This window comes from Panulirus ornatus, chromosome 6 (genome assembly GCF_036320965.1).
Source record: "Panulirus ornatus isolate Po-2019 chromosome 6, ASM3632096v1, whole genome shotgun sequence".
Taxonomy (NCBI): Eukaryota; Metazoa; Arthropoda; class Malacostraca; order Decapoda; family Palinuridae; genus Panulirus; species Panulirus ornatus.
In genome coordinates, this window is record NC_092229.1 from 23,057,772 (window position 1) to 23,069,894 (window position 12,123).

Genomic DNA, 12,123 nt, shown 5'->3' on the forward strand with positions numbered 1-12,123 from the left:
TCCCATTTGCGCCCTTCACTGAAGTTCCCATTTGCTCCCTTGTCTTACGCACTTTATTTACCTCCTTCCAGAACATCTTTTTATTCTCCCTAAAATTTAATGATACTCTCTCACCCCAACTCTCATTTGCCCTTTTTTTCACCTCCTGCACCTTTCTCTTGACCTCCTGTCTCTTTCTTTTATACATCTCCCACTCAATTGCATTTTTTCCCTGCAAAAATCGTCGAAATGCCTCTCTCTTCTCTTTCACTAATACTTTTACTTCTTCATCCCACCACTCACTACCTTTTCTAATCAACCCACCTCCCACTCTTCTCATGCCACAAGCATCTTTTGCACAATCTATCACTGATTCCCTAAATACATCCCATTCCTCCCCCACTCCCCTTACTTCCATTGTTCTCACCTTTTTCCATTCTGTACTCAGTCTCTCCTGGTACTTCCTCACACAAGTCTCCTTCCCAAGCTCACTTACTCTCACCACCATCTTCACCCCAACATTCACTCTTCTTTTCTGAAAACCCATACAAATCTTCAACTTAGCCTACACAAGATAATGATCAGACATCCCTCCTGTTGCACCTCTCAGCACATTAACATCCAAAAGTCTCTCTTTCGCGCGCCTGTCAATTAACACGTAATCCATTAACGCTCTCTGGCCATCTCTCCTACTTACATAAGTATACTTATGTATATCTCGCTTTTTAAACCAGGTATTCCCAATCATCAGTCCTTTTTCAGCACATAAATCTACAAGCTCTTCACCATTTCCATTTACAACACTGAACACCCCATGTATACCAATTATTCCCTCAACTGCCACATTACTCACCTTTGCATTCAAATCACCCATCACTATAACCCTTGAAGAATGTGTGGAAGTCGAGAACATTATCTCGGAAAGCAAAAATGGGTATGTTTGAAGGAATAGTGGTTCCAACAATGTTGTATGGTTGCGAGGCATGGGCTATGGATAGAGTTGTGCGCAGGAGGATGGATGTGCTGGAAATGAGATGTTTGAGGACAATGTGTGATGTGAGGTGGTTTGATCGAGTAAGTAACGTAAGGGTAAGAGAGATGTGTGGAAATAAAAAGAGCGTGGTTGAGAGAGCAGAAGAGGGTGTTTTGAAATGGTTTGGGCACATGGAGAGAATGAGTGAGGAAAGATTGACCAAGAGGATATATGTGTCGGAGGTGGAGGGAACGAGAAGAAGAGTGAGACCAAATTGGAGGTGGAAAGATGGAGTGAAAAAGATTTTGTGTGATCGGGGCCTGAACATGCAGGAGGGTGAAAGGAGGGCAAGGAATAGAGTGAATTGGAGTGATGTGGTATACCGGGGTTGACGTGCTGTCAGTGGATTGAATCAAGGCATGTGAAGCGTCTGGGGTAAACCATGGAAAGCTGTGTAGGTATGTATATTTGCGTGTGTGGACGTATGTATATACATGTGTATGGGTGTGGGTTGGGCCATTTCTTTCGTCTGTTTCCTTGCGCTACCTCGCAAACGAGGGAGACAGCGACAAAGAAAAAAAAAAAAATATATACATACACATACATATGCACATATACACACACACACACATATACATATATATACATATGAAAAATGTAAGAAACAATTTAGAAAACTGAAACTTCTAGCTTGAAATGAAATGAAAAAATGAATGTCACATAATGTTCAACCTCTGGCTATGGAAAAGGGAAATGTATAATCTATTTACACAAACGTCAATAGCAGTTCTCATCAATTTAACCACTGTATCAATAAGCTTCAATGTCTAAGCTACATTTTTTCCAATTTCACTATGGAGAGAGATGGGTGATTATTGGTGCATATGCACCTGGGCATGAGAAGAAAGATCATGAGAGGCAAGTGTTTTGGGAGCAGCTGAATGAGTGTGTTAGTGGTTTTGATGCACGAGACCGGGTTATAGTGATGGGTGATTTGAATGCAAAGGTGAGTAATGTGGCAGTTGAGGGAATAATTGGTATACATGGGGTGTTCAGTGTTGTAAATGGAAATGGTGAAGAGCTTGTAGATTTATGTGCTGAAAAAGGACTGGTGATTGGGAATAACTGGTTTAAAAAGAGAGATATACATAAGTATACGTATGTAAGTAGGAGAGATGGCCAGAGAGCGTTAATGGATTACGTGTTAATTGACAGGCGTGCGAATGAGAAACTTTTGGATGTTAATGAGCTGAGAGCCGCAACTGGAGGGATGTCTGATCATTATCTTGTGGAGGCTAAGGTGAAGATTTGTATGGGTTTTCAGAAAAGAAGAGTGAATGTTGGGGTGAAGAGGGTGGTGAGAGTAAGTGAGCTTGGGAACGAGACTTGTGTGAGGAAGTACCAGGAGAGACTGAGTACAGAATGGAAAAAGGTGAGAACAATGGAAGTAAGGGGAGTGGGGGAGGAATGGGATGTATTTAGGGAATCAGTGATGGATTGCGCAAAAGATGCTTGTGGCATGAGAAGAGTGGGAGGTGGGTTGATTAGAAAGGGTAGTGAGTGGTGGGATGAAGAAGTAAGATTATTAGTGAGAGAGAAGAGAGAGGCATTTGGATGATTTTTGCAGGGAAAAAATGCAATTGAGTGGGAGATATATAAAAGAAAGAGACAGGAGGTCAAGAGAAAGGTGCAAGAGGTGAAAAAGAGGGCAAATGAGAGTTGAGGTGAGAGAGTATCATTAAATTTTAGGGAGAATAAAAAGATGTTCTGGAAGGAGGTAAATAAAGTGCGTAAGACAAGGGAGCAAATGGGAACTTCAGTGAAGGGCGCAAATGGGGAGGTGATAACAAGTAGTGGTGATGTGAGAAGGAGATGGAGTGAGTATTTTGAAGGTTTATTGAATGTGTTTGATGATAGAGTGGCAGATATAGGGTGTTTTGGTCGAGGTGGTGTGCAAAGTGAGAGGGTTAGGGAAAATGATTTGGTAAACAGAGAAGAGGTAGTAAAAGCTTTGCGGAAGATGAAAGCTGGCAAGGCAGCAGGTTTGGATGGTATTGCACTGGAATTTATTAAAAAAGGGGGTGACTGTATTATTGACTGGGTGGTAAGGTTATTTAATGTATGTATGACTCATGGTGAGGTGCCTGAGGATTGGCGGAATGTGTGCATAGTGCCATTGTACAAAGGCAAAGGGGATAAGAGTGAGTGCTCAAATTACAGAGGTATAAGTTTGTTGAGTATTCCTGGTAAATTATATGGGAGGGTATTGATTGAGAGGGTGAAGGCATGTACAGAGCATCAGATTGGGGAAGAGCAGTGTGGTTTCAGAAGTGGTAGAGGATGTGTGGATCAGGTGTTTCCTTTGAAGAATGTATCTGAGAAATACTTAGAAAAGCAAATGGATTTGTATGTAGCATTTATGGATCTGGAGAAGGCATATGATAGAGTTGATAGAGATGCTCTGTGGAAGGTATTAAGAATATATGGTGTGGGAGGAAAGTTGTCAGAAGCAGTGAAAAGTTTTTATCGAGGATGTAAGGCATGTGTACGTGTAGGAAGAGAGGAAAGTGATTGGTTCTCAGTGAATGTAGGTTTGCGGCAGGGGTGTGTGATGTCTCCATGGTTGTTTAATTTGTTTATGGATGGGGTTGTTAGGGAGGTAAATGCAAGAGTTTTGGAAAGAGGGGCAAGTATGAAGTCTGTTGGGGATGAGAGAGCTGGGGAAGTGAGTCAGTTGTTGTTCACTGATGATACAGCGCTGGTGGCTGATTCATGTGAGAAACTGCAGAAGCTGGTGACTGAGTTTGGTAAAGTGTGTGAAAGAAGAAAGTTAATAGTAAATTTGAATAAGAGCAAGGTTATTAGGTACAGTAGGGTTGAGGGTCAAGTCAATTGGGAGGTAAGTTTGAATGGAGAAAAACTGGAGGAAGTTAAGTGTTTTAGACATCTGGGAGTGGATCTGGCAGCAGATGGAACCATGGAAGCGGAAGTGGATCATAGGGTGGGGGAGGGGGCGAAAATCCTGGGAGCCTTGAAAAATGTGTGGAAGTCGAGAACATTATCTCGGAAAGCAAAAATGGGTATGTTTGAAGGAATAGTGGTTCCAACAATGTTGTATGGTTGCAAGGCGTGGGCTATGGCTAGAGTTGTGCGCAGGAGGGTGGATGTGCTGGAAATGTGATGTTTGAGGACAATGTGTGGTGTGAGGTGGTTTGATCGAGTAAGTAACGTAAGGGTAAGAGAGATGTGTGGAAATAAAAAGAGCGTGGTTGAGAGAGCAGAAGAGGGTGTTTTGAAATGGTTTGGGCACATGGAGAGAATGAGTGAGGAAAGATTGACCAAGAGGATATATGTGTCGGAGGTGGAGGGAACGAGGAGAAGTGGGAGACCAAATTGGAGGTGGAAAGATGGAGTGAAAAAGATTTTGTGTGATCGGGGCCTGAACATGCAGGAGGGTGAAAGGAGGGCAAGGAATAGAGTGAATTGGATCGATGTGGTATACCGAGGTTGATGTGCTGTTAGTGGATTGAATCAGGGCATGTGAAGTGTCTGGGGTAAACCATGGAAAGCTGTGTAGGTATGTATATTTGCGTGTGTGGACGTATGTATATACATGTGTATCTGGGTGGGTTGGGCCATTTCTTTTGTCTGTTTCCTCGCGCTACCTCGCAAACGCGGGAGACAGCGGCAAAAAAAAAAAGAAAAAAAAATATATATTCATATCTCGGAAAGCAGAAATGGGTATGTTTGAAGGAATAGTGGTTCCAACAATGTTGTATGGTTGCGAAGCGTGGGCTATGGATAGAGTTGTGCGCAGGAGGGTGGATGTGCTGGAAATGAGATGTTTGAAGACAATATGTGGTGTGAGGTGGTTTGATCGAGTAAGTAATGTAAGGGTGAGAGAGATGTGTGGAAATAAAAAGAGTGTGGTTGAGAGAGCAGAAGAGGGTGTTTTGAAATGGTTTGGTCACATGGAGAGAATGAGTGGGGAAAGATTGACCAAGAGGATAATGTGTCAGAGGTGGAGGGAACGAGGAGTGGGAGACCAAATTGGAGGTGGAAAGATGGAGTGAAAAAGATTTTGAGTGATCGGGGCCTGAACATGCAGGAGGGTGAAAGGCGTGAAAGGAATAAAGTGAATTGGAACGATGTGGTATACCGGGGTCGACGTGCTGTCAATGGATTGAACCAGGGCATGTGAAGCGTCTGGGGTAAACCATGTAAAGTGTGTGGGGCCTGGATGTGGAAAGGGAGCTGTGGTTTCGGTGCATTATTACATGACAGCTAGAGACTGAGTGTGAACGAATGGGGCCTTTGGTGTTTTTCCTAGCGCTACCTAGCACACGTGAGGAAGGAGGGGGTTGTTATTCCATGTGTGGCGAGGTGGCGATTGGAACAAATAAAGGCAGGCAGTATGAATTATGTACATGTGTATATATGTATGTGTGTGTGTGTATATATATGTGTACATTGATATGTATAGGTATGTATATTGTGCATGTGTGGACATGTATGTATATACATGTGTATGTGGGCGGGTTGGGCCATTCTTTCGTCTGTTTCCTTGCGCTACCTCGCTAATGCGTATGTGGGTGGGTTGGGCCATTTTTTCGTCTGTTTTCTTACACTACCTCGCTGATGCGGGAGAGAGCGACAGAGTATAACACCTATAATAAAAATGTATATATTTATACATTCCTCATTAGTCAGTTTTAGTATTTACTATTTTATCTTCACTAAAGATTTTCCATATGCTTTTTAAGTAATCAAAGCACTATGAATTCAACAATTTGTGTATCTGAGATCAACTTTATACTTTTCTGCTTAGCAAATCTGCCTCCATTCACAGTTGTATGATGCAATTTGCAACTAATCAAAGAGCTTTACTTGTTTTCTGAGTAGTTCATATTCCTTTATTTACGCCTCTTAAGATAAAAAGTGTGAAGTGTATCTAATCACACAACTTGTTACTTTTCTTCATCCTTGTGCACTCTTTCCTGTATCAGCCAGGTAACACTAGGAACAGATGTGGAAAAGGCCTCATTCACTTCAATCCATTCTCGAAGTGTCATGTGTAATGCACTGAAACCACAGCCCCTTATCCAGAGCCAGGCTTCAGAAACCTTTCCATGGTTTTCCCAACTCCTTCATGTGCCCTGGTTCAATCCACTGACAACACATCAATCCCTGTATACTACATTGATCTAATTCACTCTATCCAATGCACCCCTTTCACCCTCCTGGATGTTCATGCCCTGTTCCCTCCCTTCTGACTCACACAACCTCTTTGTCAACATCTCACTTAGTGTCTCCATATGTCCAAACCATTTATGAAATATAAAAGTGTACTGCAGGAAAAAAGGACAAAAGCTAAAAAGAGGATTCACCAGTAGAAGTAGGTATGATTGAACATGGTGAAGAAGAGAGTTTTAGATGGGGTGTGGACATGGTAATACTGTACAATATGATCCAAGAAATCACTTGAAATCTGAGACATCAACCAAAAAATTGGTGAGGTAACCATTATATTCACTATAAAGTAAATCAGTAGGTTCCAGTACCAACTGTTAATTGTGATGAGTAAAATAAAAACCCAAATATGTATTTAAAATGTTTCTTACCATTTTTAAGTACATTTCTATTACTTTTGTTTACAAAAATATTTCTGTATGAAAGCATTTTTTTTTATAATGCAGGAGTACATAGGGAAAATGGTATGCATTAAGGAAATTTGCAATATAGATTATTGTTCAAGAACACATCTCTTCTGTCATGTGAAGGTCCTATGTAAAAAGATGCATTTTTCCATGTATCTATCTCCTGTAGAAGCCTAAAAGATGGAATTATGCTCTCTCTTAAGCCTTGATACATGAAGGAAAAGAGAAGCACATGTGGACATTCAGAAGACCATGAATACTATTTCTGAAGTATATAAAATATGCCCAATGTTTTTTATTCATCTGTCTCAATGCTAGAATTTGTATAATGTTGGTGTAGGGTCAATATATAGGGCTTTCATTTACATGGACCTAAACTGTGGAAAGTTAGTTAGTAATCTGTGAAGTGTATGAAGTGTCAGTACACAGTAAAAGATGAAGAGAAATGGATTCAATGATGAAGCATTAGTGTGATATGGCCCATTCTAAATTTACAAAAAATAACAGTTCAATTCTTGGAGCATGGTGGGCTGACAAAAGTTATCTGTAACAAATGCAAAGGACCATCCCCTTTCTATCTCATCAAAGATCCTATACAAAGCCTTGCTTTCTCACATGGAAGACTGTCACTAAGAAAATTGGAATAAGGCAGCAGGCTGTTAACCTAACTTTGAATACTATTTGAATACTTGGAAAATGGTACAAAGTATGCTACTATAGTTGAAAGAACAAACCTTTCTCCAACTTCAGTGATACTAGGTAACGGGAGGTGTTGAGTGTTGCTACTATAACTCGATGTGAGAGAATCTCATCTTCACTGGGCATCACAAATTTCTTCACACTTTGGTCAACCTCTATCAGGCAATACTGAAAGAGAGATTGCAGAATGGTGTTAACATGAATTTCCAGACAAAGTATTTACATAATAACATAATGAAAACTAGAATGAAAAGTCTACCTCTGATCCCAGGCTTCTAACAATTTCCTTTGTCCCCTTCCCAGTAGGAGACACGGGAAACACGCAAAAGAAAAAGATTAAAGCAAAGTACTAAATGCATATTCATCCACAACTTTCAATAAAGAAGAGAGTAAGTAATAGCAATTTGGTAAACAGGTTCTGAATGATTTTTTTTCAAACCTTATTCACCTGTTTATAGAAACATTTTTTTCATAATTTCTTCTTCTAGTTTAAGGGAAAAGGTAAGGTAAAGACAAGGATGAACTATATGAAATCATACACACATAACGGACTTCTGTCGTATAGTGGTTAGCATTACTGACTGTCACACACACAGGCCGTCTGGGATCAAACCTGCATAGGTTCGAATCCTGGGTGCATCAGCCAACCCACTGTCTATCCAACTGTTCATACTTCCCAAAGGGCTAGTCGATAAAGTGAATGTGTGTGTGTGTGTGTGTGTGTGTGTGTGTGTGTGTGTGTGTGTGTGTGTGTGTGTGTGTGTGTGTGTGTGTGTGCATAGGAGTAAAGACATGGTATATGTGTTTATAAGGTCAAGAGATGGGGCATCATAAGTGCAAAACTCTTTCCCTTAACACACAAAGAGACATACAAGAGGGATTCAGAGGGAAAAATGGTAGAGGATAATGGAAGGATATGTGAGGAATAACAATGTGAAAAGTATTTTTACAGTGGAAAGCGATGCAGTCCAATCAGTTGTGAGATGGGATGGAGGGGAGTCTTTAGAAAATGTTGAGATATCTAAAAGACACTGACAAAATATTAGGTCCTCTACTCATTCATTTATTTTATCATACTCGATAGCTGTTTCCCAAGTGGATATGGCCTATCCACTTATATACACACATTTTTTTTCATTCTACTTTGTCGCTGTCTCCCGTGTTAGCGAGGTAGCGCAAGGAAAGAGACGAAAGAATGGCCCAACCCACCTACATGCACATGTATATACATACACGTCCATACACGCACACATACATACCTATACATTTCAACATATACATATATATACATACACAGACATATACATACATACACGTACATAATTCATACTTGCTGCCTTTATTCATTCCCATCGCCACCCCGCCACACATGAAATGACAACCCCTCTCCCCCCGCACGCACGCATGGTAGTGCTAGGAGAAGACAACAAAGGCCACATTTGTTCACACTCAGTCTCTAGCTGTCATGTATAATGCATCGAAGCCACAGCTCCCTTTCCACATCTAGGCCCCACAAAACTTTCCATGGTTTACCCCAGATGCTTTACACGCCCTGGTTAAATCCATTGACAGCAAGTCCACCCCAGTATACCCCATCGTTCCAATTCACTTTATTCCTTGCACACCTTTCTCCCTCCTGCATGTTCAGGCCCCGATCGCTCAAAACCTTTTTCACTCCATCTTTCCACCTCCAATTTGGTCTCCCACTTCTCTTCGTTCCCTCCATCTCTGACATATATCCCATTGTCAATCTTTCCTCACTCATTCTCTCCATGTGACCAAACCATTATATATAAATGCCCGTACATGCACATAGACATACATGTACATATCAAAATATACACATACACAGACATATACATATATACACAAGTACATATTCATATTTGCCTGCCTTCACCCAATCCTGGAGCTACCCCACCCTACAGGGAACAACATCGCTATCCCTGCTTGAGCAAGGTATCGCCAGGAAGACAGACAAAAAAGGCCACAGTCATTTACACTCAGTCTCTAGCTGTCATGTCTAATGCACTGAAACCACAGCTCCCTATCTACATCCAGGACCCAGAGACCTTTCCATGGTTTACCCCACACGCTTCACATGTCCTGGTTCAATCCATTGACAGCACAACGACCCCAGTATACCGCATCATTCCAATTCACTCAAATTCTTTTCTCTCCATCCCCCACCTCCGATTTGGTCTCCTGCTTCTCCTTCTTCCCTCCACCTCTGACATATATCCTCTTTGTCAATCTTTCCTCACTCATTCTCTCCATGTGACAAAACCATTTCAACACACACTCTTCTGCTCTCTCAACTACACTCTTTTTATCACTACACATCTCTCTTACCCTTTCATTACTTACTCAATCAAACCATCTCACTCACATATTGTCCTCAAACATTTCCTTTCCAACACATCCACCCTCCTCCACACAACCCTATCTATAGCCCATGCCTCACAACCATATAGAATTGTGGGAACCACTATTCCTTCAAACATACCCATTTTTGCTCTATGAGATAACGTTCTCGCCTTCTACACATTCTTCAAAGCTCCCATCCCCACCCCGTGACTCACTTCCGTTTCCATGGTTCTATCCACTGCTAACTCCACTCCCAGATATCTAAAACACTTCACTTCCTCCAGTTTTTCTCAATTCAAATTTACCTCCCAATTAACTTGTCCCTCAACCCTACTGAACCTAATAACCTTGCTCTTATTCATATTTACTCTCAACTTTCTTCTTTCACACACTTCACCAAACTCAGCCACCAACTTTTGCAGTTTCTCATCCATGCTGTATCATCAGCGAACAACTGACACTTCCCCAGCCCTCTCATCCAAAACAGACTGCACACTTGCCCCTCTCTCCAAAACTCTTGCACTCACCTCCCTAACCACACAATCCATACACAAATTAACCAACCATGGAGGCCACACAACCCTGCCACAAACCAACATTCACTGGGAACCAAATACTTTCCTCTCTTCCTACTTGTACACATGCCTTACATCCTTGGTAAACACTTTTCAGTGCTTCTAGCAATTTACCTCCCACACCATATACTCTTAAAACCTTCCACAAAGCATCTCTGTCCAACCTATCATATTCCTTCTCCATATCCATAAATGCTACATATAAATCCATCTGTTTTTCTAAGTATTTCTCACATACATTCTTCAAAGCCAACACCTGATATACACATCCCTAACCACTTCTGAATCCACACATCCTCAACCACTTCTGAAACCACACTGCTCTTCCCCAATCTGATGCTCTGTACACGCCTTTACCCTCTCAATCAATACCCTCCCATATAATTGCCCAGGAATACTCAACAAACTTTTGCCTCTGTAATTTGAACACTCACCTTTATCTCCTTTGCCGTTGTACAATGGCACTATGCATGCATTCCGCCAATCCTCAGGCATTTCAACATGATCCATACATACAATGAATATTCTTACAAACCAATCTACTATTTCTACAAAATGTTTCTACCTAATGCTCCTGCCTAAATGCTCCTAACTACTACTTCTCTCTATACACTCCTACCATTCTGCTGAAAGGCAGGGCTTGCACACAGTGCTCACCACAGGAAAATCTCCAGTTACAAAGAACAAGCTGTGTGAGTTGAGTGTTGTCTGTATTATGTGTGAAAAGGAAAGACTGTGTGTTTGTGGACAGAATACCAGTAGTCCCCATGAGGAAGAGGCAGAAAGAAAAGGCAGCTACCAGGGTCAGTGGAGTGCAACTTGACATCCACCGAAGTCCTGGCTCACTATGCACCTAGCACTAACCCTCCCAATACCCAGGTGGGTAATACTGGTAATATACCTCTCTTGTAGTTGGCTGCTTATCAACTACTATCTATTACCAATTATCAAAAGGTCTTAACCCATACAAAGTTCATGGTCATGATGAAATTTTGCTTCATGTGCTGGAGATATGGGGAGTTACACTAGACAGAACTCTTGAAATATGGTTCAGAATGTTGATACAGAAAGGCAAAATGCCTTTATAAGAAAGGAGACCAAAATGAGGCACTGAACCAGTCTCCTTGACAAGTTTGGTCTGTAAGGTATTGGAAAAATTAATCAAAAAGCAAATGGATGACTTTCTACAAAGGAGAGACATGGTTTTGGGAAAAGGCAAAAGGCAATCATACATTATGAACCTGTTAGATTTCCATGAGAGAGTAAGCTTAGTCTTTAACAAAATGGAAGGCTATGTAGTTTGCTTGTATCTTGACTGCCAGAAACCATTTGACATGGTAATGCATGGGAGGCTCCAAGTATCAGGCAGAAATAAGGAAGAGATTCCTCTGATGTACTTCAACATTCTGTTTTGGAACCGTTACTCTTCTTGGTCTATGTGAATGACATGCCTTAAGGTCTGAACTCCTACCTAAATATGTTGAAGTTGCAAAAGTCATGATGGAAGTGAAAAGCAAGAGGATTGTATCAGCTTACAAGAGGACCTAAACAGAATCCAAAGTTAGTTTCATTCACTGCTAATGAAATTCAACCCAAACAAATTAAAAAAAGATGATGATGCAACAGAGTGAAAGAAGGCCTCACTAAGATTACTATCTGGTAGGAATTGAGCTTCAAAATTCTGTGAGAGGACCTGGAAGTCAGCATAATCCCTAACTTATCAACACCAGAGTTCCACATTAGGAAAATAGTAAAGGAGACAAACTGTTTTCTGGCAAACATCAGAACAGCTTTCAAGTATATGGAAAAGACAATATTAAGCAAGTTGTTCATATACACAAGCTCTAAACTAGAATATGCTTCTCAAATTTGG

At 41.2% G+C, this 12,123-nt stretch overlaps 1 protein-coding gene across 1 annotated transcript in view; it reads right to left on the reverse strand.

The window, feature by feature from the left end:
• Helz (Helicase with zinc finger) overlaps positions 1–12,123 on the reverse strand; it is a 292,336-nt gene that overhangs the window by 170,380 nt on the left and 109,833 nt on the right. The window contains exon 7 of the mRNA XM_071662257.1: positions 7,344–7,476. Coding sequence (XP_071518358.1) covers positions 7,344–7,476 — 133 coding nt within the window. The remainder of the gene's footprint in view (positions 1–7,343; positions 7,477–12,123) is intronic.